At 51.2% G+C, this 27,099-nt stretch overlaps 1 protein-coding gene across 6 annotated transcripts in view; it reads right to left on the bottom strand.

Annotated features, from left to right (window-relative positions):
• KSR1 (kinase suppressor of ras 1) overlaps positions 1-27,099 on the bottom strand; it is a 173,449-nt gene that overhangs the window by 23,248 nt on the left and 123,102 nt on the right. For 2 of the 6 annotated variants that reach the window (XM_073004776.1, XM_073004775.1), the window contains exons 3-11: positions 25,322-25,469; positions 19,884-20,343; positions 19,698-19,702; positions 14,452-14,512; positions 12,103-12,186; positions 10,557-10,618; positions 10,347-10,453; positions 5,546-5,714; positions 1,594-1,635 (exon numbers count right to left, since the gene is read on the bottom strand). In XM_073004776.1, the coding sequence (XP_072860877.1) occupies positions 1,594-1,635; positions 5,546-5,714; positions 10,347-10,453; positions 10,557-10,618; positions 12,103-12,186; positions 14,452-14,512; positions 19,698-19,702; positions 19,884-20,343; positions 25,322-25,469 (1,138 nt within the window). Of the gene's footprint in view, positions 1-1,593; positions 1,636-5,545; positions 5,715-10,346; positions 10,454-10,556; positions 10,619-12,102; positions 12,187-14,451; positions 17,233-19,697; positions 19,703-19,883; positions 20,344-25,321; positions 25,470-27,099 lie in introns of those variants that run through there. The other 4 variants (XM_073004777.1, XM_073004773.1, XM_008010746.3 and 1 more) reach the window with 4 other exon arrangements.

Raw genomic sequence — 27,099 nt, 5'->3', positions numbered from 1 at the left:
CAAAGGCCTCTCTCCTGCCTGTATGGACAAAGACTCTCCCTGTTCAGCCAAAAGACCTCCCTCGACCTTCTTCTAGGGCTTTCTTCTGCCTTTGAAGGTCCTCTGAACCACAGACTGTCAATATCTCTGGGACCTCACAGACATGGAGAATCTGATAGAGGCTGTGGGCCTTCTTATCAGGGAAATGCACACATGTGCCCAACATCCTGTGCACAATTTCTGGGGGATCAGAACCTTAGAAGCCTCTACTGGTAAGGCCTCCCCTGGACACAGTGTGCCTGCAGACTACCAGCAGGGGCCTGGCATTTCCACCCATCCAACACCGCTCAAATGTTCCACAGAAGGTAAACACACGCCTAAGGCATGAGGGAAGTAGTAAGAGTTGAGGTGTGGTTTGTCCCCAACCCCCAAGTGGGAAGGCAAAATGCTTCTGAAGCCTCATGCTTTTCCTTAAAAGTTGAGTGTATCATACATTCTGCTCCAAAATGTGTCCACGTTTACTTTAATAAAAATGTATGTCCTTGCCCTCCCTGTGACATATCTTCAGGGGAAAATGGACCCTTCTGGGAAAAGAGCCACATCTTCCCAATGTTTTGGGGTAATCCCCTGTGTGCATCCGAGAGCTAGTAACCAGGGAAACCACAAGAAAAAAAAGGTGTGAAACTGCAGAGGCTGCTCAGCTGTCCAGAGGAAGCCTCCATAAGGCGGGTTCTCAGGGCCCTGACCGCTGCCCTGCACACACCTGAGCAACGCCATGCAGAGAGTCCTCTAAGGACTCACAGATGCTCCAAGTCAGCCCCCTAATGGAGCTGGCTTAGGGAATAGAAAAGCCTGGAGTAACCAAGATACTGTGACTTCAAGACAGTCCTGTTCAAGACCCAAGAAAAAAACAGCTACAGTCTTTGTTTTAAACACCATTACGCTCATCACCTTCAGTTACAGTAAAAAGCACTGATCTCAAACACTTTAGGGGCAGGAATGAAAGGTTGGTACACAGTAAGTGTAGAAAACAATTTTTACAGAAGGGACTCAATGTATTGACTTACTGAATTGAAAGTGTTTTCCTGTAAACTTTCTGCAATAAGGAGGCATTTCCAGCAGTGGCCAGCAGATGGCACTGTGTGGTAAGGCACAGAAAGGTGAAGCCCACTAAGTGAAGCCCGCAGACCTTCCCAAATGGGTTTCCACTTCTCTAAGACGTTGTGCATAAGATATCCTCTGGCTATTGCGTAAGGGAGGATATGGTGGCAGATGCTCATAAAGCATTAGCAAAAAGTCCTCTCCCCATTCTATAAACCCAGGTTCCAGTCCTGCTTCTACCATCTCCTGGCAGTGTGACCTTGAAAAGGTCGCCTGCAGTCTCTCAGAGGCTGGACAGGTCCAGGGTCCCTCCCAGCAAGAACTTCTCACATTAAGAGGCTGACCTCCAGGGCACTTGCCCTGCCCCCTTCCCATCCTCCATGGGAAGTCAGCTCTCAGAACAGGTGGAGGGAGACTCAAGTACCTCCAAAGGCACCCCCAGGGAGAAGGCGCCCAGGTGGACAGAAGGGGTCGCAGCAAAGGGCAGTTAATGGAATCATGCAAAGGACTCACCTGGAAAGATAAACTGCTGTCTATGATGAATGAAGTAGGCAGCTTTAAACAGAAGAGGAGGTGAGTCACACACACAGAACGGCCAACGCAGGAGGGAGGAGCGGAATTGCAGGTACCGGCTTGGGAGACAGGGACTGGTTATTGGGCTGGGACAGCCCTACCCTAGATGAACCTGGCAAGGACAGGCCAAACCATGCAGGAAGGAGGAAAAGAGCTGGGAGAAAATGGGCCCTGGCAGGAGCCCCCAAGACTAAAGGGGTTTGCACTGGAGGATTGGGCATTCCAAGACCCCGTCTCTGGTCACCAGCACTCTGCGAAATGCATATGAGCCCAGAAGGGCAAAATCCAATGGGAGAGAAACAGTGATTCTGAAAAGTTTAACAGTGTTATGTACGGAAGAATGGCCTCCTCCCCTTGAGCCCCACCTGTACCTCCAGAGTGTCTCAACCTTACCGCTCCCTACCCCCATTTTTTTTCTCTCTCTTACAGGGTACTGAAAAGGATACACTGGGGTTCTGGAAGCTGACAGCATGTTCCAACCTCAATTCTGCCACATAACTAGGCTCTGGGACCTTAGGGAGTTGGCTAACCTCTCCAGCTGTCTCACTGTCAAATGGGGGTATAAATACAGTCACGTGCCACAGAACATGTTGCTTTGGTCAACAAGGGACCACATACACAATGGTGGCCCTGATCATAATGCAGTGGAAAAATTCCTCTTGCCTAGTGATGTGGTAGCTGTGGTAACAGGGCAGCGCCATGCATTCCTCACGTGTTTGTGGTGACACTGGCAGGAAATAATCCACGGAACTACAAGCTGTATAAAAGGATGGCATGCACGATTATGCACGGTAGCATCTTACTTGATAATGAGAATAAACAACTTCATTACTGGTTTATGTATTTACTATATTGCACTTTTAATCATTTTTAAACATTTTTAATTAATTAATTTATTTTTTGAGACGGAGTCTTGCTCTGTTGCCCAGGCTGGAATGCAATGGCACAATCTCGGCTCACTGCAACCTCCGTTTCCTGGGTTCAAGTGATTCTCCTGCCTCAGCCTCCCGAATAGCTCGGATTACAGGCGCCCTCCACCACACCTGGCTAATTTTTGTATTTTTAGTAGAGACGGGGTTTCACTATGTTGGCCAGGCTGGTCTTGAACTCCTGATCTCAGGTGATCCGCCCACCTCGGCCTCCCAAAGTGCTGGGATTACAGGCGTGAGCCACCACGCCCAGACTTTTAATCTTGATTTTAGATTATACTTGTTCTACTTACCAAAAAAAAAAAAAAAAGTTATCTGTAATTTAGCCTCAGGCAGTTGCCTCAGGAGGTATCCAGAAGGTGGCACTGTTATCACAGGAGATGCCAGCTCCATGTATGTCACTGCCCCAAAGACCTTCCGGTGGGAGAAGATGTGGAGGTGGAAGTGTGATATTGATGATCCTGACCCTGCACAGGCCTCGGCTAGTGTGTGTGTCTTAGTCAACAAAAGAGTTTAAAAAAAATTAAGAATTTTAAAAATAGAAAAAAGCTTATAAAAATTCAAAGAAAAATGTTCTTGTACAGCTATACAATATGTGTTTTGGGCTAAGTGTTATAACAAAAGACTCTAAATTTAAAAAAAAATTAAAGATTATAATGTAAAAAAGTTGTAAGCTAAGGTTAATTTATTATTGAGGAGAATATTTTAAAATAAATTTAGTGTAGCCTAAGCATATAGTGTTTACAAAGTCTACAGTAGTGTACAGGAATTCCTCACTCACTGACTCATCTAGAGCAGCTTCTAGTCCCCTACAAATAAATACCATTTTATTTACTGATTTATTTATTTAGAGACAGAGTCTTGCTCTGTCACCTGGGCTGGAGTACAGTGGTGCAATCTCAGCTCACTGCAACCTCCACCTCCTGGGTTTAAGCGATTCTCGTGCCTCAGCCTCCTGAGTAGCTGGGACTACAGGTGTGCGCCACCACACTTAGCTAATTTTATATTTTTAGTAGAGATGGGGTTTTGCCATGTTGGCCAGGCTGGTCTTAAACTCCTGGCCTCAAGTGATCCGCCTACCTCGGCCTCCCAAAATGCTGGAATTACAGGCATGAGGCACTGTGCCCAGCCATATTTTTAATATTTTGTGCTGTATATTTACTGTAGCTTTTCTGTGTTCAGATGTTTCAATACACAAATATTTAGCATTGTGCTGCAATTGCCTACAATATTCAGTACAGTCACATGCTGCATAGGTTTGCAGCCTAGAAGCAATAGGCTACACCACACAGCTGAGACGTGTGGAGGACTATACCATCTGGGTTTATGTAAGTACACTCTATGATGCTCACATCACAATGAAATTGCCAAATGCATCTCTCAGAACATTTCCCTGTTGTGAAGCAGCACGTGACTGTAATCTTTTCCCAGGTTTACCACTGAAGTTTAAGTGCAATGCCCCTGCACAGCACAGAGAGGGGGACGACAGGAGGTTTGCCTTCTCCAGCTGAACTACAGGGCCAGTGGGGCAAGCAGTGGGGGTTAGGGGGAGGGTTGACCCATTGGTGCTGCCATGACCAAAGAGATAGAGTCTTGAGAGAGTGAGGCCTCTGTGCAGGGCAAAATGAAGGCCCAGTCTAGGGACATCAGGGAAAGCAGCAAGGGTCCAGCTGATGTGCAAACAGAACTTTTTCTGTGGCTGCCGTGTTTCAAACACACCCTTTCCATTTACAAAAACCCAAACTGGGAGGTTTAGCAAAAGGCACAGTTTCAGAGCATAATAAAGACAGAGTAGAATGGGAGAGGAGGTTAATCAAATGGGCCATCACTCAATGCAGGGAGGGGATGGGCGTGCTCAGGACGGCGTGTGCATGTCAGGAGATATTCAGCCACGTGCGTACTGAGGTGAAGGCAAAGAGAGAGATTCCTACAAGATCTCTGTCTCCACTGTCCCCAAAAGAAGTCCCAGGAGAAGCTCCCTGGCCTCCTGCTGGCTGGGTAGAGCTCCAGCTGGGGCTCCCCTGGCACAGGGAGAGCTGTGACTGTCCTCATGGACCTGGAGCTCCAGAGGCCAGAGACAGGGGCCTGACCTGGACTCTATTGGCTGGTGACAGCCTGTGGCTGGGTCCGGAGCAAACAGGAGTGTCACAGCCACCTTCCTTCCTCTGGGACTGCAAACTGTAATAAACTGAAGGCTGAGACTGACTCTGAGGAGCTGCCAGAGAGGCTGAGGCAGCAGCTCAGTCCCAAAATGGGCAGGTGGGCTTCACTCTGCTGCTTGGAGAGGCAGACACCCCAGGGCCAGCAGCTGAGGGCAGGAGAGGCTGGAATCCTGACCTCTCCTGACAGACACCAGGCAGTGAGCTGGGGTGGAGCCTGGCTCAAGGTCTACTCTGCTGTAAACTCCTGTGGGACTCAGTGTCTTCAGCCACACAATGGGAACAACCTAATTCCAACTTTACATGGTCACCTATCTTATGGAAAGGGAACAAGAGGTCTCCTTGAAGGAGCTTACCCAGATCACGAGTGGGAAGCAGCAGGACCCCACCCAGATTCCCTCTCTGAGGCCTTCTAGCTCCCTGCATTGCTGGCCATGCCTCCTGGGAGCTCAGAAGCCAGTCCCGAGAAAGTGAGCACTGCCCAGGAGAGGCCACCCCATGGAGAGGAGGGCAGCGTGGGGATTATGTTGTGCCAGATGGACTTGGGTTTGATCTCCATTCTGCCACTTACAGCCTGTACAACTCATGGCAAGCCCCTCCCTCTCTTTGAACCTCAGTATTCCCATCTGTAAAACAACGGCATCAACATCAGAGCTATTGTGCTTGGGGCACCTGGCAAGTGCTCCATAGACATCAGCTCTTAGCTGTGACCATGTCTGACCTTGAATCTGCAGACCTTGGGTCTGCTGAGAAGGGGATCTGTCCGCACCCCTGAGAACCCAGAAAAGCCTGGAGATGTGGTACCTGGGAAGTTGAACCTGCTGTCCCGCTGGCCAGGTGAGGGGTTGGGGGGCGTGGTGGCGCTGGACGGGTTGGATGATGTTGGGAAGGGCGCCGGCGAGGAGGGTGTGGAGGAGGTGGTGGAGGAAGGGTTGCTGCTGGAGTCCAGGTGATTCATGGCTGGAGGGTGCTCCTGCAGGACCAGACATATTGGGAGTGGCAGGGCTGTCCCGGCCCCACCTGCCTCCCACCGGCCACACCCTCCCTTCCCCATCTGGAAAGGAAGCAGTCAGCCCAGGGAATCCTCAGGGTCTGACATTTTACCCATCTAGCATTTGAGGAAGGGCAGCACACAGAGGCCCTCGCCTCAATGCCTACTCCCCAGGGGTCTCCTGCTCAGCTTTCTGATTTCAGCTCAAGCACACTCTTCCCAGAAGCCTTTCCTGCACCCTGGCTGGGACCACGCTCCTCCTCTCCATCCTGGCACAGCTCCCAGCAGTTTTTCATCAGGGCACCGTGTCTACTGCAGACATCCCAGGCACTTTCCTGACGGAAGACTCTCCCACTACCTTGTGTGTTGCATGAGGCCAGGGTGATCATTACATACTCAGTGCCTGGCTCTGAGCTGGGCACACATTAGGATTTTATAATGAATTAAGTTCAGGCTCTGATAAATGTTATATCATGTCCGCTAAGCACCAGGCACTCTGCCAGACGTAGGGAGACCAATGATAAACGAGAGGCATACAGTCCTTTTCTTTGGAAATCTGGCTGAATCAAAGGCACTGGGAAGTCTTAGAGTCAAACTACAAAACCCTGAAAGAGGTGATGGCTTGGGCTGGTGCGGTCTGCCATTTTGGAGGGGTAAGAATTCTGGAGCTGGAAAGAACTTTCTAGAAGATGACCACAGGAGTTAGTTTGTCAGGACAGGCCTGGTTCACTCACGTTGTCCCAACTTAAATGTTAATGTCATCCCTTCCACACTTAAAGCAAGCATGCTCCCCCTGCTAATGGATCACATGAACCAGTGCTTGCCATGGGAAACACGTTTGGTGGCCAGTGAGACACCTTTAGGAGACCCTTGGACACAACACAGAGGACGCTGCACCAGGGAGGAGGGGTGCTGTTTCCTGTCTTGTTCTGCCTGAGAGAAGGCCTCAGCCTGAGCTGCTATGTCTTTATCGCCTCTCCAACACTGACTCATCGCCCATTCAACAGAGTGAGGGCTTCAAGCTCCAAGCCTTAAGCAAGTGTGATAACCAGATGAAGCTTATAACTTTTTGGTTTTAACTGTGCTTGTTTTAATGATTACCTTCTATCTGTAGGGATCATGGTTTTTCCAATTATGATAGTGATGATTACATAAAAATGAAGTGTTGTAAGTATTAGCCCAGGTGGTATCCGGTTAAGACAGAAACCATAAAGATGGTTTGCAGCTTTGATGAAGTTTGGGCGGCAATGATTATCAACTCAATTATCAACTCAATCCACACTACGTGCCACCACAGTCCCACTGTAGAGCTCAGGGAAGCAGGGCCCAGGGAAGCCAAGGGCTTTGCCCACAGTCATGGGAGATGGGCCTGGCATGATCCCAGCTCCAGGATGCCTTCTGGCCATGGCTCCCCAGCCACAGCACAGAGGAGACCCAAGAATAGCACCAGCATCTCAGCTCTGAGCAAGAGCCTGTGGGAGCAAGGACCAGAGAGCCCCAGGGAAGGGAGGGCTGCTGCACTAGAAATGGGAAAAGGAGGGAGAAGGGAGAAAGTAAGGGGCAGGAAGCCCTGGGAAGGGAGGGCTGCTGCACTAGAAATGAGAAAAGGTGGGTGAGGGGAGAAAGTAGGGGGCAGGGAGAGAGGCCTAAGCTCCAGCTTCTCCCTGTGACCAAAAAGAAAGAGCACTGGGGTTTGGAGGCAGACAGACTGGAATTCTCGGCCAGCTTCCACCACCACTTAGCTGGGTGACTCTAGGCAACTTCCTCTACCTCTCTGAGCTTCCATTTCCTCAACCACAAAATGAAAACATCAACACCTATGGCAGAGGGTTACTGCGCTGACCAGTAGCATCACAAAAGTGGGAGTGGGTGGTACATAGCAGGTGACTAATACATGCTTGTTCCACATTCTTTTGCAGACCTGCTAGCTAGGAGCACTCAGAAGTTTCGGCCCCAGCAACGCCAGAAGACCAACAGAGAGAGGGCTCCAGGGGATTCTAAGTTAGGCACGACCTGGATCTGAAAAGTGCTTCCTGAATGCAAACATCAATTCCCCTGGGGGTGGGAGAGGAATTCCTTGGTTAAAGAAGTTGAGGCCAAGTTGGGTTAAATGCTAAGTTCAACAGGTTTGTTTGCTGCACACCATGAAGGCTCTGGCGTACACAGTGACCTCTGGAATCTACTGGCCAGGGATAGTTGACATCACGTGGTGCCAAGTTAGAAGTGGGAGCTGGATCCACTGAGCCCTCCCTCTTCTCACTCACTCTCCAAGGCTCAGGACCCTCCATCAGTCCCTCTGTGACCCTGGACAAATGACCCAACCTTTAAGAACCACTGTGTAACATGGGGGTAACACCTGCCGGATCACAGGGTTGTTCAATCATTCAACAATCAACATGCCGGTTTCCTGACTGCCTATTGTGTGCCTGGTGCCAGTGAGAGCAAGACAGCATCATGGGGCCCTCAGGGAGCATCTGTGCTGAAGGGGAATGGGGCGGGCAGGGGTGGAGGGGCAGGTGGTGGGAGAAGTCGTCGAAAACGAACAGGATAAACACCCCTCTCGGCACCATGTGTGGCCCCTAGTGAGAACTCAGTAACAGCTCATGTTATCATAGCAACCTTCAGCGGGATCCTGGAGGGCCAATGCTCTCAGAGACGAGAGGTCTTTGGCACCACCGTGTGGGCTTAGAGGCCGAGGAGGTGCACGAAGGAGGGGCTCATGAGGGAGGCAGAACAGAGACAGAGTGCTGTGAGGAGGACTGAGGGGTGGTGTCCAGGTGGGTAGAGATGCAGGAGTGAACATGATGGGCAGGGGGTCGTGCAGAACGCATAGGGATGGGGGGTATGCTAGGCGTAGCTGGAGAGGAGAGGCAGGGGCAATGATGACATTGTTGGCAATGGGGGCAGGGGGCACTGCATTCCTGCTGAGGAACTGATCCTATCTGTGACGGGCTGGGAAAATAATTACTAGTTGATGGTATGGTACTGCTCCCTACAAGTTCATGAACATTCTCTCTTTACCCTTCAAATACCCTGTGAATGAAGCATTAGGAACCTCAATTTACAAAGCAGAAAGTGAGGCTCAGAGAGGTCAAGTGGCTCACTCAAGGTCATGGAAGCAAGAGAGGAGTTGGGACTCAAAGCCAGGGCTGGGCAGCTGTTGTGGTCTGAATGACTGTGAACTCCCACAGCTCACATGCTGAAACCCTAGCACCCAAGGAGGTGGTACTGGGAGCTGGAGCCTCTGGGAGGTAATTGGGTCATCAGGGCAGAGCCCTCAGGAATGGGACTAGTGCCCTTATGAAAGGGCTCGAGGGAGCTTGCTGGGCCCCTCCACCATGGGAGGATGTGGTATGAGTGACATCTGTGAGAAGGTGGGCCTTCCCAAGACATCGAGTCTGCTGGTACCTTGATCTTCCCAGCCTCCAGAACCATGAGAAACAAATTTCTATTGTTTTTAAGCTACCCAGTCTATGATACTTTGTTATGGTAGCCTGAACAGACTAAGACAGGACCCTATCATCTGTCCCCTCTTCCTCCCCATTCTGGGTGAGAAGCCACCACCAGAGGGAAACGAGAGGCAGGAGAGAGGACAGGTGCAGGCCCATGGCAGAGTCAGGCCTGGGACAGCTGGCCTTCTTGTTTGACAGTAAGAGGTGGCCCTGGCTCTCCCAGAGCAGCCCCTGAAGCTGTACCTTTAGGGTCCCCAGTACAAACTGGCCACGTTGCCTGTCTTTTTCTTCCAGCCTGAGCCACATGGCCAGTCACAGCCATGAGGCAACTGGGCACATGCTCCTCATCGGAGGGGCACAGCCTAAGCCCCTGCTCTGGGGCTGCAGGTAAAACACACTTAAAAATACACAGCCAAAACCACAGCAGCCAGCAGCCTGCAGCCAGCCAGGATGGGAGCTGCTGTCAGAAGCCATCAGCACTGGCACCTCCCAGATGACAGGCACACCTGTGCAAAGGGGCCAATGACAGGTATGCCAACCCTCCTGGGGGACACAGGTTTTGCAGATTCTGTCTAGCTGCAGAGGACACCTGTCTGCCTCAGCAGAGAAGCCTGACCTGGCTATGGATGAAAATGCACTGTTTGTATTACTTTTGGGTATTCCTGTGAGGGCAGGAGAGCCTTGCTCGGTGGCGGTCATGGCAATTGCTCTAACGAACAACTGAAGGTGTATCTACCGCACTGTGACTAAGGGCCCAGGTTTTGCGGCTGGGTGGATGCCGAGGCTACCACTCTGGGTTTGTATCTTGCTCTCAGGGGATGCTGTGCTGTTTTCTCACCTGTGACATGGATCAGTATGTACCCTTCAGAACTATTGTGGGGCTCAAATGAAACAGCAATGGAAGTTGTTCCCGGTACACGCTAAACACACAGGAAGTGGTAGCTCAAAGGAGAAGGGACTGGGAATCACGGCTGTACCACCACAACTTAAATGTGAAGCCTCCTAGTGGCTCAAGATATGATTCCCAAGGCCACCCTCTGGCCACAAATCTGAGACTGTGGTGTCACATCCCACTTCCCCACTGAGCCTCTGAGGCAGGGGTGCTTTATAGGAAGGACGTCCAGTGGCAGAAGGGGGTTCTTCCCAGCATTACCCAGTGTACCTTCTTTGTCAGTGCTTTGGGAAGGGTTCCAAAATGGGGTTCGGCTGCTCTGTCCACCGGGTTGTTGATGTCCGAGGGGACAGATTCTGTCCTCCGAAGCCGAGTTACTGTTTGAAAAGAGGGAAAACCCATCACCAGGGAACAGGTCAAGCTAAAGACTGATTCACTGAAATCCAGAAGGCAGAGGAGAGAGGAAGGCAGAAAACTCACATGGCAGGAAGGATATTCTACAGGCAGGGGCTTCTTTGGTACATTTGTTGTGACACTTCAACCTGGTAAAGAAGGGGAGGTTAGCGTGCGGAGCGCCACGTGCGGGGCTCGGGCACACATGGGTAGCTCTGTGTAGCATTCACTCAGGACTGTCTCCATTTCCACAAACTTCTCAACAAATGTTAGCTCGAAAGTAGAGAACACCATGATATTAATAGTAATAGCAGCTGCTACACTGAGCTGCTATGCTGAGCATTTACCACGTTCTGCTGTCATCTACCCATCCTCACAGCAAAGTAGGTCTCGTGATGCCCACTTCGACTTGCCCCAGGTTGCCCACCTATTTTTCTTTTGTAAAGAAAAGGAGACCCTCTACCCATACTGAAAAAAACTCAAGACAAATCTGATCTTACAAAAAAAAAAAAAAAAAGACGAATTAGACAGACAGTGTTTGCTTTACCAAAGAATCCCAGGGACTCAAAGGGTAGCCCCTCCGGCTACATTTGTGCAATGGAACATGCGGTCTGAGGGTCAGCCCCAGGCTAGGATTGGAAAGAACTGGGTTCTCACTGTGGTCCTGCCTTCTGCACTGAGTCCTAGATTTCTCTCTAATGGGCTGAGGGTGTCCTATCAACCTCATACTGCATCGCAGGACAGCCTGGGCTCAGAGGTCATCCTGTGCTCTCCACATGATGGGAACTAGAGGTCCCTAATGTAAAGCCAAGTGGCCAGGAGCCACAGGAGACCCAGACTAGAGAGAGAAGTCAGCAACTCCCTAGAGGTCAGGGGAGTCGCTGGGAAAGTGATGGGTCCAGCTGATATGCACAAGACCCACCATCTACAGTGTGACTGGAGCCCAGATGCAATCATACACACTAGCTCAGGTCCTCAGAGCCATCCCCATGGTTGACGCATACATTAAAAATCAGGCCCAGAAAGGTCAAGTGCCTTGCCCCAGGTCATACAACAATGCAGGGGCAGAGTGGGCTGGACACCGAACCTCCAAGGCCACCTTGCATTAGGTGAGGGCAGCGGGACAGCAGAGGACACACTCTGCCCAGCCCACACTGTTCCCTATCCTTGCCCTTCCTTCCCACCAGAAACCACAAGGCACGAGAAAATAAAGTTGGACTTGTACAGAATGTATACCCTGCGCTCATTCTCCCCGTCCACAAGCCAACTCCTTGTTTTTAGCATTGCCTGTCTGCCTCTCGAGGGCTTCAAAATGTAAGGCTAAACTTCAGAACTCCTTACAGGTCCCAGAACAGTCCTCATATTCCTCCGGGCCTTAGTACAAGACCCTCCCATGGCCTGGAATTCTCTTTCCCCCTTGGTCTATCTTGTAAACTTCTATTCATCCTTCAAAGCCCACCTCAAGTATTCCCTTCTTCGCGGAGTAACTTGCTTAATCTCCCTGAAGAGGCCTGATCACTCCCCGGTGTGCTGAATAGGACTATGAATAGCAAGTATAGGGAAGCATGTTAGAACTCTGATTTACTAAACAAAAAGTGTCTGCTCCTCCCACCCCCACTCCTCTTCCCATCACCTGCAATGCTTGCACTTCACTCCAAATATCATGCTCTTCTGGCACACGTGGCAGACCTGCGACAGCCAGGACTTGGTGGAGAACCTGCAGGGGGCAGACACAGGCACATGCTCGCATTGGCTAGGAGGCCAAGGCCCAGACACAGAAGGGTTCCCACGGAGCTCCAGGGCAACTGGGAGTCTTGGCTCCATCCCAGAGCCCCATGGGCCCTCTCCCAGAGAGAACAGGAATACCCAGGGGACACTGCTTCTCCCCTCGCATTTTGAGCTCCCAGATGCAAAGTCATCACTGTCAATATGCTGAAGTTGGTGTGGTCATCTGGCAATACCAATTTGGCAGCAGCAATCAAGAGCACAAGTGTGCATACCCTTTGACCCAACAGTTCTTAGGAATTCTTAGGAATTTATCCAACACAAGGCCACAAATGTTGAAAGATACATAGACAAGGTATGCTAGCAGCATGTTAGCAGCATAAAGACGGAAAATAACCTACATGTCCATTGATAGGGGCTATGACTAAAGTATGCTCTTTCCAAACAATGGAACACTATGCAGCAAGAAACTAAAACAAGGACGCTCTTTCTGTGCAAATGGAATGATCTCCAAGTCACACTGTCAAGTTAAAAAAGTAAGGTACAATAAGATACGATCCCATTCACATCAAGTTCAAGTACAGGAAAAAAACTCAGCTATGACGATAGAAGTGAATACCACTGAATGGTAGCACTGTCAACTAGGGAGAACTAAAGGTAACTTTCTGGGTGCTGGAATGTTCTTCATTTCTGGATGGTATACACAGGTGTGTATGAATACATACACATACATACACATAGTTGTGCATTTTGCTCTATATAAATTGTATCTCCATTTTTGGAAAAAAGTATAAGATTGTGTATAACATATGCAGTATTTGAGTAAAAAATAAAGGGGAAAACATACATACATATTTGTTTGTATAAAATATCTCTAGAAGACAACACACAGCTAAGACCTCTTTACAGAGGGGACTGAGGAGTTGGGGACAGGAACAAGAGGGCAATTTTCTGTTGACATTTCAACGTATCAGTGTATTTTCAATCAAAATGTAGAACATTAAAGAAAACACGAAAGATAGATTTGAAGGAAGGATGGGGGATGAGTGGGTAGTGTCCTCCAGAAAAAAAGCGCAAGGCTGGTCCACAGGGTGGGGAGGCCTAAGAGCAGAAATAACTCATATTTTTGGAAACACAGATATATTTTTTTAACGTATTGTATATCACAGTAACAACAGAACAAATGCCAACAGCATTTGGGAAGCAGTTTGTAATGCATCCACTAACACTAGCTCATTTGATTCTTATGCCCATGCCAGGGAGTGAGGCAGGTCCAGGATTCTTAGTGTGCAGCCAAGGAAACCAGCTCAGAGAGGTCAGGTGATGTTCCCAAGGTGCCACGGTTGGAATGCTGTGTAACAGGGTCTAGATCCCAGCTCTCTGAACTTAGAGTTACAGAGCTTCTCTGTAAGAAATTCCACTGGTCCAGCAGAGGCCAAAAAAGGCCTTCAGCACAAGGGAAAGAGAAGAGGCTCTGGGGACAAACAGCTGGGTTTGAATTCTGCCTTCTGCTTACTACCGGCTGTAAGATGCCTCAGACGCTTCTGCAAATAGGGTTAATGCTAAGCCTCACAGGATTTGGGAAGGATCACAGATACGCTGTGTAGCAGAGATCCATAAATGTTACTCTCTCCACCCAACAAAGATGGGAGCTTCCGGTGGCAGGGAACACCCAAATGCATGGAGTGCCTTTTAAGGAGTTGCAATCTGGCCTCCTCGAGATGCAACCAGGTCTGTGGAGGCTCACACATGCACACGTGCTCTCTGTCTCCCTCATTGGGTTTTAATTACTTCTCATGTCAACACTGCAGGTGAGGGGAGCAAGAACCTTAGGGGTGGGGCCCAGGAATCTGGATTTTCAGCAAGCTGTACAGCAGACTCTGATGTGCGGCCAGTTTCAGGACACACGTGACATCTCACTGGATGCAGGGGAAGCTCCTGCAACTCCTTCCCATGACCCTGACCCTATTTTTCCTGGGACCTGTGTCCTGGGAAAGAAGGAAAGTGTTTTCCCTAAGCAGAGTGAGGAAGAGACCCGAGGAGGTGCAGATGACGGAGCTGCAAGTCCATGTGGCCACCCTGGCAAGGCAAGGGTTCCAGGTAAGTGCAGGGCCATGTCCCACAGGTGAAATGGAAATGCACAGACCCGTCAGAGGCAAAGAGCTCACTGAGAAACAGTGACCAGAACTCCCAGCCCCATGTGGGTTCCAGCCCGGCTCTGTGCCCTGATCCCCCTCTCCAGGCCCACTGTGCCTACCTGTGTGTAACCGACAGCCCGATATCCCTCCGTACCATCTGTGGGGATCCATGTGAGAGATCTGCGGGGAAAGAGGCCGGATGGGCAGGCTGAGGAACTCCGCAGGTGACAGCTCGTGCCCGTGACTTCCTAGTTCAGAGACCACAGGCTAGAGGGGGGCGCAATGGTTTATTACATAAGCATCTCCCTGATCTATATCCATCAACACAGGAGCAGGCCAGGCTAGCCCAGTGGCATGGCACGGTTCCCCTCGCCTCGCTTGGTCCTCTAGCTTGCTCCTGGCCTCTGAGGATGGCTCAGTCAGCTGCCTCTGTGATGTTTCTAGCTGAGGAGCAAGGCAGGCTGGAGAGGCAGAAGGCAAAGCCAGAGTGAGGACAGAAGCTTCTATACAGCCCAACCTCTTGCAACCTCTCACCAACACACCACAGGCCCCCAGTGTGCAGGGGCTCAATTCTGGGTACTTCTTAGTAAATGGCTGAAGCTGTCTACCTCAGGTGGAGAGCCGAGGCTAGTCAGCCCATCCAGTGCCTTTCCAGGCAGAAGCCCCTGGAGGATATTCCTCTGAGAGACCACTGCCAGATCTGGGCAGACAGAGCGAGGACAAGGCGAAGCTTTACCACATTCTCACGTGGGCCAGCCCCACCCAGGTATGAGCCTGAGCCTCTGGGGACTTCTTGAGCACCCTCCTTCTCTGCTGAGAGAAAGGCCATACGCTTTGAGGTGCCTCTCCTGCTGGCCTTCCTGGAGGGCGCTCCCTCTCCCAGCCTGGGATTCCCTGTAAGAACAGGCATCCCTAGTGCAGTAGACAAACTGCTGGAAGCACTCTCTCCACCCACCAGCAGCCCGCACATTCAACTCACGCCCCCATACTCAGCGCCATTGCCTCCCAGAGCCAGCCCATGGGTGGGCTTCGGGGATCCGGGAACCCTCTGGACTGGTTCAGTAGAATACTGTAGGCTTTTCTCTGGAAAGAAGATCTAAGACTTTCATCCAATCATCAAGGTGACCTGTGACCCAGAAAGGTCAGGAACACAGTGCTCTAGTGTGGCCATCTCATGTCCTCTGAGTCAGAAGGTCCCCCGAGGGTGGCCACTGCCCTCCTCAATCCCAAGTGCTGGTCTAGCACAAAGCTGGACTCATGAAGTGCTGGTTCACTTAAGGCCAAGTACCACATAAATAACCTCCATGAGAAGGGCGTGCTGGAGGTACTGAGTCCTCCCACATCAAGGAGAGCTGGATAAGAACAATCTGTCTCACCTGCAGCTCTCCCTGGCACGTCTGCCATGAGGCTGACTTGTCCCAACTTCCTCCTGGAGCTCACCCCACCCATCAGCAGCCAAGGCCACCAAAACACATGGGGATGGCCGGGCGCCGTGGCTCCCACCTGTAATCCCAGCACTCCGGGAGGCCGAGGCAGGAAGATCACCTGAGGTCAGGAGTTTGAGACCAGTCTGGCCAACATGGTGAAACCCTGTCTCTATTAAAAATACAAAAATCAGCCAAGTGTGGCAGCGGGCACCTTTAATCCCAGCTACTCGGGAGGCTGAGGCAGGAGAATCACTTGAACCCAGGAGGCAGAGGCTGCAGTGAGCTGAGATTGCACCACTGCACTTCAGCCTGGGTGACAGAGCGAGATTCCGTCTCAAAAGAAAACAAAAACAAAACAAAACAAAAAACACGTGGGGCTAAAGGCGCCAGCTGCCAGCCTAGGAGAAACAGACTATGTTGGAGTTTCAACCAGTTAGCCCCAAAGCCACCCACGATCTGCCCCATCTTCTGTGGGCATGGGCAGTGAGGTGGTATGTGTGCCAGGCACTGCCTTCATCTGATCTGCATGGAGACACTGGCCCTGAAGGCCTAACAATCTCACTGCTCCAGTCCCCGTGTTACCATAGCAATTGGAGGATGGCAGGGCTGGGGCTGTCCTAGAGATGGAGGTGTTGAATGTTCCTCCAGGGTTCTGTGAAGGGCCCTGGGAGTTTCTGCCAGGGCACTAAGCGAGGGAAGTGTAGCTCCTTTCCATGCTCCCCCTGTGCCTCCCTGGGGTTCCTGCAGCCAGCTCCGCTTCAGCATAGTTCCTGAATGCTGCACCCCTCCTCATTCCCAAGACCCCGCCCACAGCTACGTGACTCTCCTAGCCAGCTCGGGATAGTACAAAAATAAACTCCTATTTTGCTCAGGCAAAAACCAGACATCTCTGCATTTCCAGACAATTAAAAGCAGACTCCAGAGGCACAGCTGTCTCCCTCCACTCTGACTCATGAGCGAGGCCCCACAGCACAGCCACGTGCAGGAACGTGCTCCCAACCTGGAGGTAGGGGTGGGAAAGGGGGTCAAGGGTTGCCCATGTGTCCTCCCATCCCAAAGGGGCATCTGCACCTCCTATCTTTTGGGGCCTCATTCAGAGTTGTGCTGCATTTCTGCCTCCAGGAATGTCCCTCTCCTGAAGAGTGGGGTCCCGGGACATCAGGTGGGGTTCTGGGGATGGCTCAAGTCCACTGAAACCAGGCAGATGGCACCACCTTCCCGGGGGTGCTGCTTTACCGTGGCAGCCCAGCAGGCCAGAGTCCCTGCTGGAGAGTCTCGGTGGGCAAGGGCAAGGTGGAGACAGGGCTCTTCATGGGGCTGCCCATGGGCCGAGATGCGCTCAAGGTCTCTGCTTCTCAGAGAACAGCCACCAGCTAGGCTGAAGCCAGCCAGTCACTTTAAGGCCACCTGTCTTAGGGTTATTTCCTGAGGCGGTCACCAGCACCTCTGCTTCTGGACTATGGAGAGGCTGAATGGGCTAAGAGGGGGGTCAAAGAGGTCCACCCCCGATGGCAACAGCAACGCACACACGACTCCCAGGTGGTAGAGGGGATGGAAATGAATCGCTCTTACCAAACCTGGAGGAGACAAAAAGCAGAGAGGGGGATTACGTCACCATGCTGGCTCGACGCGTTCCTAGAACATTACCTTTGGGCTGGAGCAGGCAAGGGGCTGGGATGCAGGACTTTGAGGCCTGGCTTGAGGCCAGGCTGTGGCTGAGTGACTGTGGGAACCCTTGCAATCTCTGTGGGTACATTTCCTCAATGGAAAGGACTAGAAGGGCATTCCCCGGGCCTCCCCAGGGGACACTGAAACTCAGTGCTGTGCACTTTAATACATTAGCTTACATAAGCCTCGCCAGCAACCAAGCATGGTAATTAGAGTTCAGCCCATTTCACAGCCAAGAAAACTGAGCCTCAGGGGCTGGCTGAGTAGGTCACATGGCTCACAGTGGGAGAGCCTGGCCCAGAGCCAGGCAAGAAAAGGGGTAAATCAGCTGGAGAGACCAGGCCTGGTGGCTCATGCCTGTAATCCCAGCACTTTGAGAAGCCGACACAAGTGGATAACCTAGGTCAGGAATTCAAGAACAGCCTGGCCAATGTGATCAAACCTTGTGTCTATTAAAAATACAAAAATTAGCCAGGTGTGGTGACACACGCCTGTAATCCCAGCTACTCGGGAGGCTGAGGCATGAGAATCGCTTGAACCCGGGAGGCGGAGGTTGCAGTGAGCCGAGATTGCACCACTGCACTCCAGCCTGGGCAGCAGAGCGAGACTCCTTCTCAGAAAAAGAAAAAAAAATTATGGGTGTGGCTGGACAGGAAGGCAGAGATAACAGCCATGCAGAGCAGAGGTAGCCCCTGAAAGCAGAGTCATGCAGGGACACACCCTGAGCCTCCCCAGGGGGCTGCCACTGCCCCCAAGAACATATGGAGCTGGAGGAAGTAGAGCACTCAGGGGTCACCAGAACAGCGAGGTGGCCTGAGCGTCACGTCAGTGCTGGTTCTGGTAACTCTGCAGGGACTGGACTCAGAATCCCAGGGTCTGAGGCTCAGTCACTGGCTGGAGTTTGAGGCTAGTTGTATCATCTGCCTGAGGCTGTGTCCCTGCCACCTTCCAGTATGCGAATGAGACCAGAGCTTTCCTAATGCTCTTCTTGGGAGAAGACAGAAACAGAGGGACTGGGTTGAGCCCACTGTGAGGTGTCCTCTGACCCATGTTCGTGTGGCCATCATCACTGCATTCTACAGCCCCTTCTGGGTGGGACCCAGGCCCCAGCAGGACAGCCCAAGAGGGAACAGCAGGGTCAGTGACACCTGGATCTCTCCTCCTTGGGTGGCACACTCAAACCCATCAGAGCTGTCCAGGCTCCATCCCATAAAGGACCCGAACAGCATGCACTGGGAGAGGGGATCAGGCCCATTCCAAAGACGACTCCAAGGCCCAAGATACACCAGAGCCCAAGGAACCCCCTAGAAAATGGGTGCCCTTGTCGCTTCTTTACCTTTTGGCTAAGATAAAGTGTAGAAAAGTGGTGCCCAGGCTGAGGAGAGAAACCAGGTGCCCCAATCCTCAGGGGTACAAGAAAGTAAGAGGCACCCAAGGAGAACTCTCCCTTTCTTTCTGTGCTGCCCACAAGGGTATATTGACAAGGGCAATCTTTGTAATAAAAAAGACTATAATCTAATGCCCATCAAGAAGGGGACAAGATAAACTATACAATGAAATAATATGAACAAGTCAAACAAATGGGGTTTAAATAATTATAGACATACACAAAACTGCTAGCCTGGTTGGCTCCTGAAAGGGGAACCACGTGACTGAATAAAAATGGTGGGGTAGAGTTTTCACTGTGTACCCTGAGAAGCCACAGAGCTGCTGCACTTTGGATCGTGTGACTGTCTCACTTGTTCAAAATCCATAGATAGAAAAAACTTTTAAGTCAAAAACTAAACAAAAGAGTAAAATATTCCAAGATGTACTGACATGATGTTCCCAGAGATACCAAGGGAAGTTGAAAAAACAAGTCATGGGACAGAGTAGATGGTATGGTATCTGATAGTCACTAGTGGTTTCCACCAAATATTCCAGTTCTCTCCTCCTGGGCGTGTGGGCAAAGAGCACAGTTTCATTCTCCTGTTCAGGTTGGGCCAGGAATGGTGAGTGGAACTTCCAAGAAAGAGTACTCAATTGCCAGGGCATGACATCTGGAACTCACTTTTCCCCCTGCCACCGTGGCCAGCAATGCTCAGACAGTCTGGGCCCGGAAGGAGGCTGACCCATGATGGACAAGATGGACAAGGCGGCATGAGCAAGAAACAAATCTTTGTTCCTTTAAGACCTGGCAATTTGGGGATATCTGTTATTTCCGTGTAACCCGGCCTACCCTGACCCATACGTGGCATCACGTCATGTGCACGCACGTGTCCATACAGAACCAAATCTAGAAGGATGCAGGCCATACTGCTGAAGCAGTCTAAGGAATGGACTGAAAGATGGGGGTACCTTTTACTTTTGACTTCACATGCTTCTATAGGGGTTGATTTTATTGGTCTTTCCATGTATCTTTATAATTAGAAAACCACAGAGGGCACTTTTGGTAGCTGCCCAGAAGGAGCACTCACCTCATCGAGGAGACCTCGTCAATGCGGTTCCCCAGCTGAGACTCGTGGGACTTACTCCGGGTGAGCGTGGGGAAGCTGGGCAGCAGCTGGAAGACCTTGCGGCTGGGTGGGGGGGGCGTCCGCGGTGGCTTCAGCTTGGTGTGCCGTCGCAGCTGGGGTGTGGTGGGCGGGGTGATGAAGCTGTGCAGGGCACGCGGGGTCAGCCGGCCACTGGCATGCAGGGGAATACAGGTATCCGAGAGGCCCTCACTGAAGCTGGGGGTGGGGGAGTCTGAGGCAGGCAGAGCTGACACGGAGATGGAGCGTGGGCCCTGGGCGCTGTTGCCTGCTCTGCCCAGCTGGGAGCTCCCCAGGGGCCAGGGCAGGCTGGCTGGTGAGAGAGTGTCCGTGGAAGGCCCGGAGCCACTTTCCCGCCGTGCATCCAACGAACTCCAACTGGAGTCCTCCTTATGTTCCCCTCCTGTGGACCAAGACGTGAAGTCACAGATGGTCGGGGCTGGAAGGCATTCACAAGGAGATGGCCAGGAGCCAGAGATGTTCAACACCTGGTGTGAGGCTGCACTGTTTCTTAAGGGAAGGCTTCAACTACCAACCTTTACCTGGTTTATAAAGGCTTCTCACTCATGCGCACACATTATGTAGCCAACCACGAGGCCCTCGGTGCAGATACTACCACAGGATAAGCATCCCTAATCTGAAAATCCAAAATCCAAAATGCTCCAAAACTTGGGAATTTCTGAGCATCGACATGACACTCACAGGAAATGCTCATGGGAGCACCCCGGATTTCGGGATGGGGAATGCTAAACAAGTAGGCATAGTGCAAATGCTCCAAAATCTAAAAAAACCCAGAATCTAAAATGCTTCTCGTCCTAAGCATTTCAAAGAGGGGATACTCAACCTGTATTTCTGTTTCATAGAGAAGGAAGCACAGCTCAGAGAGGAACTGGCTCATGCAGGGCTCTTAAGGGCAGGTCTTAGGGGAGCAATCTAGGAAACCCACCCCAAAAGTGGGTGACCTCAGAAACTGAAGGGGTGACCAATCTTTAAGAGTTAGGAAAGGGAAGCTGGGTGTGTGCAGGAAGGAAAAACTCCACTTTAAGAAAATTCAAACATTGGGACACGGGGTTGTTCTGAGCATCCAACAGCAAAGTGCCCCAGGGCTTGTGAAAAAAGATCCAGGAAGAAAGGGACCAACAGCCACTTTCTTCTACGCCAGCCTTTGAGTGACTGTGGGCTGTCCCTACCATGACCCTCTGCCTGAGGACCCTGAGGCTTGTGTGGCTCTGTGGGGCTTGAGCTCCAGCCATTCAAGGACATGCTGGATGCTGGGTGGAAAGGCCTAAAAAGACCCATCCTTGTGCTTGAAGAGTCGAATGGGCGTGACAGGCACATAACACAGTATGTATGCTCTGTGCCAGGACAGAGACTCACAGGGGGCTCTGCAGAGGAGCAGACCCTAAATCAGCTGTGGGGGTGGAGAGAGGGAGTGTGCCAGGGAAGGTTTCCCAGAGGAGGTGGCACCTGGGCTGAGTCAACTATGGAAGAAGGTGGAGAAGGAGCACCAGGCAGAGGGAACAGCATATGGGAAGGTAAGGGCATATGGCACCTTCTGGTCACTACAAAGGGTTTTGTGTGCTGTCAGAGGTAAGGACAAGCCAGGGAGAGGCAAGGGATGAAGTTGGAGGGGTCAGCCCAGTGGGGCCAGATCAGGAAGGGCCTTGAATGTCTTGCTAAGAACTTTAAATCTCATACTGAATTGTAATCCCAATGTTGGAGGTGGCGGCTGGTGGGAGGTGACTGGATCATGGGCATGGTTTCTCATAACTGTTTTAGCACCATCCTCTTGGCTTGGTGCTGTTCTCGTGAGAGTGAGTTTAAAAATGTGTAGCACCTCCCTGCCCCTTCTCGCTCTTGCTCTTGCTCCTGCTCCTACCCTGTGGGACGCCTCACTCCCCCTTGCCTTCCGCCATGCCTGGAAGCTTCCCGATGCCGCTCCAGAACCAGAAGCCGCTATGCTTCCTGGAGAGCCTGTAGAACCATGAGCCAAGTAAAGCTCTTTTTAAAATAAATTATCCAGCCCTGCAGATCACCAGGTCAGGAGTTCGAGACCAGTCTGGCCAACATGGCAAAACCCCATCTCTACTAAAAATACAAAAATTAACCAGGTGTGGTGGTGCATACTGGCAGTCCCAGCTACTTGGGAGGCTGAGGCACAAGAATCACTTGAACCCGGGAGGCAGAGATTACAGTGAGCCGAGATCGTGCCACTGCACTCCAGGCCGTCTCATAAATAAATAAATAAATAAATAACCAACCCAGCCTCAGGTATTTCTTTACAGCCTGCGAGAAGGGACTGATGCACCTGTGTTGCACAAGCCTCCCCTGCCTCCCTCCTCCCTCCGGCAATGCCTGTTCTTCTCCCCAGTGTACAGTGGAGGTCACTGAGACTCAGGGAGGTCACAGACACTGCACAAGGCCAGACATTTAAGAAAGTGGTGGGATGGGAATTGAAAAGTTAGGTCTCAGCACCATGCTCCCCGCCGCACCCCCCACGATACTACTGATTCTGAATAACCTACAGCGGAACAGCTGTGGGAGGTAACAAGTTCCCCATCATCAGAGGTGGTCAAGCCACTTATCAAGAATGGGGGGAAGAATTAGCCTTCCCAATTCACAAGTTTCTTTGTACATCCCATCCCCTCTTCAAACACCCTTCCTCCCACCTGACTGTAGGGACTTTCCATTCAGGAACCGACCGGACAGGAGCTGCTCAGTCCCTGTGCTCCCATACCACTTGCTCCTTATGAGCTGCAGCCATGACTAACACTGTAGCTCATAGACTGGCCTAGTGGAGGCACCAACCAGGTTTCTTGTTGAGCAGATGAAAAAATGAATTTCATGAATCTATGAGCAAGCCCGCCACCAAAGGAAACAAGCCCCAAATTTGCAAGTTGCCTATTTAATCACCACTGCTCTTGGGCCCACTTGAGGATGGCCAGTGGGTCCTGATGTGTGCACTGACACCAGCTGATTGGCAGTGGCTGCTTGAGAATGACACTAGAGTCACCACAGAAGCATCTGTGGGTTAGTGATATCTTCCTCGGGTGAAGGACTGGGAGGATCAGCAGGAATGTTCACCTCCTATTCACCAGCACAGACAACCATCCTTCACTCACTTTCTTTTTTTTTTTTTTTGGGTGAGACAGGGTCTGGCTCTGTTACCAAAGCTGGAGTGCAGTGGTATGATCTTGGCTCACTGCAACCCCTATCTCCCAGGCTCAAGCCATGCTCCTACCTCAGCTTCCTGAGTAGCTGGGATTACAGGCACACACAACCACTCTTTGCTAATTTTTGTATTTTTTGTAGAGACGGGGTTTTGCCATGTTGCCCAGGGTGGTCTTGAACTACTGAGCTCAAGCAATCAGCCTGCCTCCGCCTCCCAAATGCTGAGATTACAGGCCTGGGCCACCATGCCCAGCTGCTCACTCACCTTTCTTTAGACCAGAGATTGCAAAGGAAATGACTTCAACACTTTCTATCACCTCATAGGCCTCACACTGAAAAGAACATCTAATACATGCCAGGCTCTGGTCTGAGGACTTACGTTAACTCATTTCCTCTTCACAACCACCCTGAGAGAGGTGTTGTTACCACTGCCATTTTCCAGATGAGGAAACTGAGGCACAGTGAGGTAAAGTAACTCAGCAAGGTCCCAAAGGTTCTAAGTGGCCAAGCAGAGTGCTGGGCCCAGACAGGGCCCAGGCGGTCTGATTCCATAGCCCATCCGTACTGTGACTAGACTGCTTTCACCAAGCCCCAAGGGGGTGCAATGAAGATGCTGTGATGCATGATCTGACGGGATCACTGGTATCCAGCGGATCCCAGCAGGTGTCTGTGAAGTGCAGCCAGCACTGGGCAGATGAAAGGCCTGTGTCCTGGACTGTGATGGGGCCAGAACTCTGCTGGGACTTAGCTGAGAACTCTCAGAACTTAGCTGAGACTAAATGAGAGAGAAGAAACCTAGAAAATGCTTCTTCTTCAGGGGCCTCCTCTAGGGCCTGCTGGAAAAAGCACCCTCTGAACAAGAAACCTGAGTTCAAAGCCCAGCTCTGCTCCATGCCAGGTGTGAGGCCCCAGATGATTCATCCAACACCTCCAGTGGTCACAGAGGTCTCAGCTACAAAACGAGCTCAGCACCACCTCTTACAACGGTGTGGCCACGATATGTGTGTCATACGCCTGGCACACAGTAGATGCATAAATTAGTGGTCTCCCTCCCTTGGCATCTAGGACAGCAGCCTTCATGACACAAATGGGTCACTACCACTTAAAAGTTGACTCTTTCACAATTCTTTAAAATCCAGACATGAGGAGGAAGGAAAGAAGGGCTGACAAATTACCCCCAAAGATCTCAGCTTGGGTGGCAAGCATGGGGACAAACCAATCGCCATGATAGCCCAAGGTTCAAATCCTGGCTCAGTCACCGACTGCTGTATGCCCTTACCCAAGCCCCTTCCCTCTCTGGGCTCAGTCTCCTCCTATAATATGTGGGACCAAGAACACCAGCCACATCTCTGTTGTGTTGATTTTCAGCATCTGCCGGGAGACCTAACAGGTCAAGATTTTCTGAATTGAGTGCAACTTTCTACACTGTGCCGTGTTCAGAGGACTTGATACAATGAGGGCAGAGAAGAAATTAAGCCCGATCCTCTCTGGGAAGAAAAAAACCAGGCAGAATACAAACCTCAGTGCCTTCCTTAAGCCTCAGGCAGACGGAGATAAGACAGGGGCCTCAGATAATTAAAAAGCAGGCCTGATTTCATTCATGAGGCATATTTTAATGCCTTATCTATGTGGTAGTGGGAGCATTAAGTCAGGCATTTGAAGCTGTTTCCAAGGCAAGATTTAGAAAGCCTGTGAATAATTCCCAAGGACCTCGTGGCAAGGCCAGGATTACACACTTTGCCTGGGACAGCCACATACAAACTCCCAGCTAAAGAGCCATAGAGTTTCCCTAATCACCCTTGGCTCAGGCCCACATCAGCGTGTGCCTTCTGAGCACAGAACCCAGCCAGCAATGGGGACAGGAGAAGGCGGGGAGAGCGCTGGGGGCTGGAATGTGGGAAGCTGGCAGAGGGTACACAGAGCCCTCCACAGAGAGGAAACCATGCCAGGCCAGCCCAGCAGACAGGCTTGGGATTTCTAAGCATGGCTGAAGCCCCCTCAGATTTGGCCAGGCCAGCCCCAGCAGGACCCAGAGCCCTGAGGACCCTGGGAGAGCTTCTCAGGAGGCTGTGAACATCCAGCCCTGGCCTTTCCAGGCTGCCCCAGAAACCCTGGGCCACGCTTGCCCCACTCCATCACCCACCATGGTGAAGGCCACAGCCCCCAGGGCACCAGGCCAAGCAAGGGAGAGGGTGGCAGGCCCCACGTACCCAGGCCTGTCACCTTCCGCAGGCAGGTGAGGGCATACTGCAGACGACCACACTCATCCCCGCTGGCCCCGCAGCGCCGCAGCGTCTCCTTCACCTTGGCCTCGTTCATCTCCAGCAGGGCATCCAGCGTGAGGTCGTGGGGGATCTCCTGATGGGGACAGAGGGACAGGCAGAGAGGCGGTGAGCAGTCAGCCGGGCCGGGAGCCCCTCAGCCCCAGGCTGGCCTCCTGCTGAGTGGCAGGGGCCAGCTGCTGGCTGGGCCGGCCTCTGACCAGAGCCACCACGTGCTTGGGGACACAGGCAGAGCTCCCTGGCCCCCACCCTCCAGGCTCCCAGAGACAGCAGCTGAAGCAGACTTGGTGGGGGGTGAGGGGAAGAAGTAAAGACCAGAAAGGTTTGGACGAGGGCATGTTGCCCAGCTTGTTTCTTCTTACTCCTCTGCACAGAAAAAACAAAACAAAATAGTGAATCATAACAACTTTTTAGGATGACGAGTACTTCAGACAAAGATGGCCCTTCACAGTTTTGTTGTATCTGAATCAGACAAGAGAGATTTCAAATCAAACTGGCTTAAGAAAGGAAGGATTTAAAAAAAAAAAACCCTCGCCAAACACTGCGGAGGCACTAACTGCCCCACCTGATTTCCGTCAAAACTTTTCACTGGGTCCACTGGACAGCTGGAGAAACAGGCTCAGAGAGATTATGTCACCTGCACGAGGTCACTAGGCCACACGGTGAAGAAAGTGGCAGGCAGAATTTTAAGGTGGTCCTGTGACCTTCGTTCCGTGGTGTTGCTCCTGATCATTTTACATTACAGCAGTCTCTCTCTTATCTGCAGTTTCAGTTACCAGCAGCCAACCATGGCCTAAAACTATTGAATGGAAAATGCCAGAAACATTCCAGAAATGAACAATTTATAGTTTTAAACTATGCACCATTCTGAGTAATGTGATGAAATCTTGCGCCATCCAGCTCCGTCCTACCGGAGGCGTGAATTGTCCCTTTGTCCAGCATCTCCACACTGTCTCCACTCCCAGCCTGTTGGTCACTTAGGAGCTGTCTTGGTTATCAGATCAACTGCCACGACCTCTTCCCACGCAGGCACTTTATCATCTCACATCATCACAACATGAGGGGTGAGAACAGTACAGAAAGTAAGGTATTTTGAGAGAAAGAAGAGAGACCACATTCTTGTAACTTTCATTATAGTATATTGCTATAATTGCTCTATTTTGTTATTGTTGATTATTAATCTCTTACTGTGCCCCATTTACTAACTTTATCAGAGGTATGTATGTATAGCAAAAAACATAGAGTATATACACACACACACTCACACACTCACACACACACACACACAAACACACACAGTAGTATCCATGGTTTCAGGCATCCACTGAGGGTCCTGGAACATATCCCCTGCAGATAAGGGGGGATTACTATATACAGCAAAAGGGAAATTACCCAAGTAGGCTTCATCCAATCACAAGAGCCCTTTAAAAGCAAAGGGTTCTCTTGAGCTGGTAACAGAGAAGTCAGAGACCTGAACTGTGAAAAGGACTCAGCAGACTTTGAAGGAGGAGGGGAATGGGGGTGGCCTCTGGGAAAAAGAGTAGCCCCTGGCTCACAGCCATTGAGTGAATGAGGACCTCAGACCTCCAGCCACAAGGAAATGGATTCTGCCAATAACCTGAATGAACGTGAAGTGGATTCTTCCCCAGAACTTCCAGGTAAGAGGAAGGCCTGGCCTACACCGTGACCTCAGCCTTGTGAGATCC

This window comes from Chlorocebus sabaeus, chromosome 16 (assembly GCF_047675955.1).
Source record: "Chlorocebus sabaeus isolate Y175 chromosome 16, mChlSab1.0.hap1, whole genome shotgun sequence".
In the NCBI taxonomy this organism is placed as follows: Eukaryota; Metazoa; Chordata; class Mammalia; order Primates; family Cercopithecidae; genus Chlorocebus; species Chlorocebus sabaeus.
This window is presented reverse-complemented; position numbering and strand designations above follow the sequence as displayed.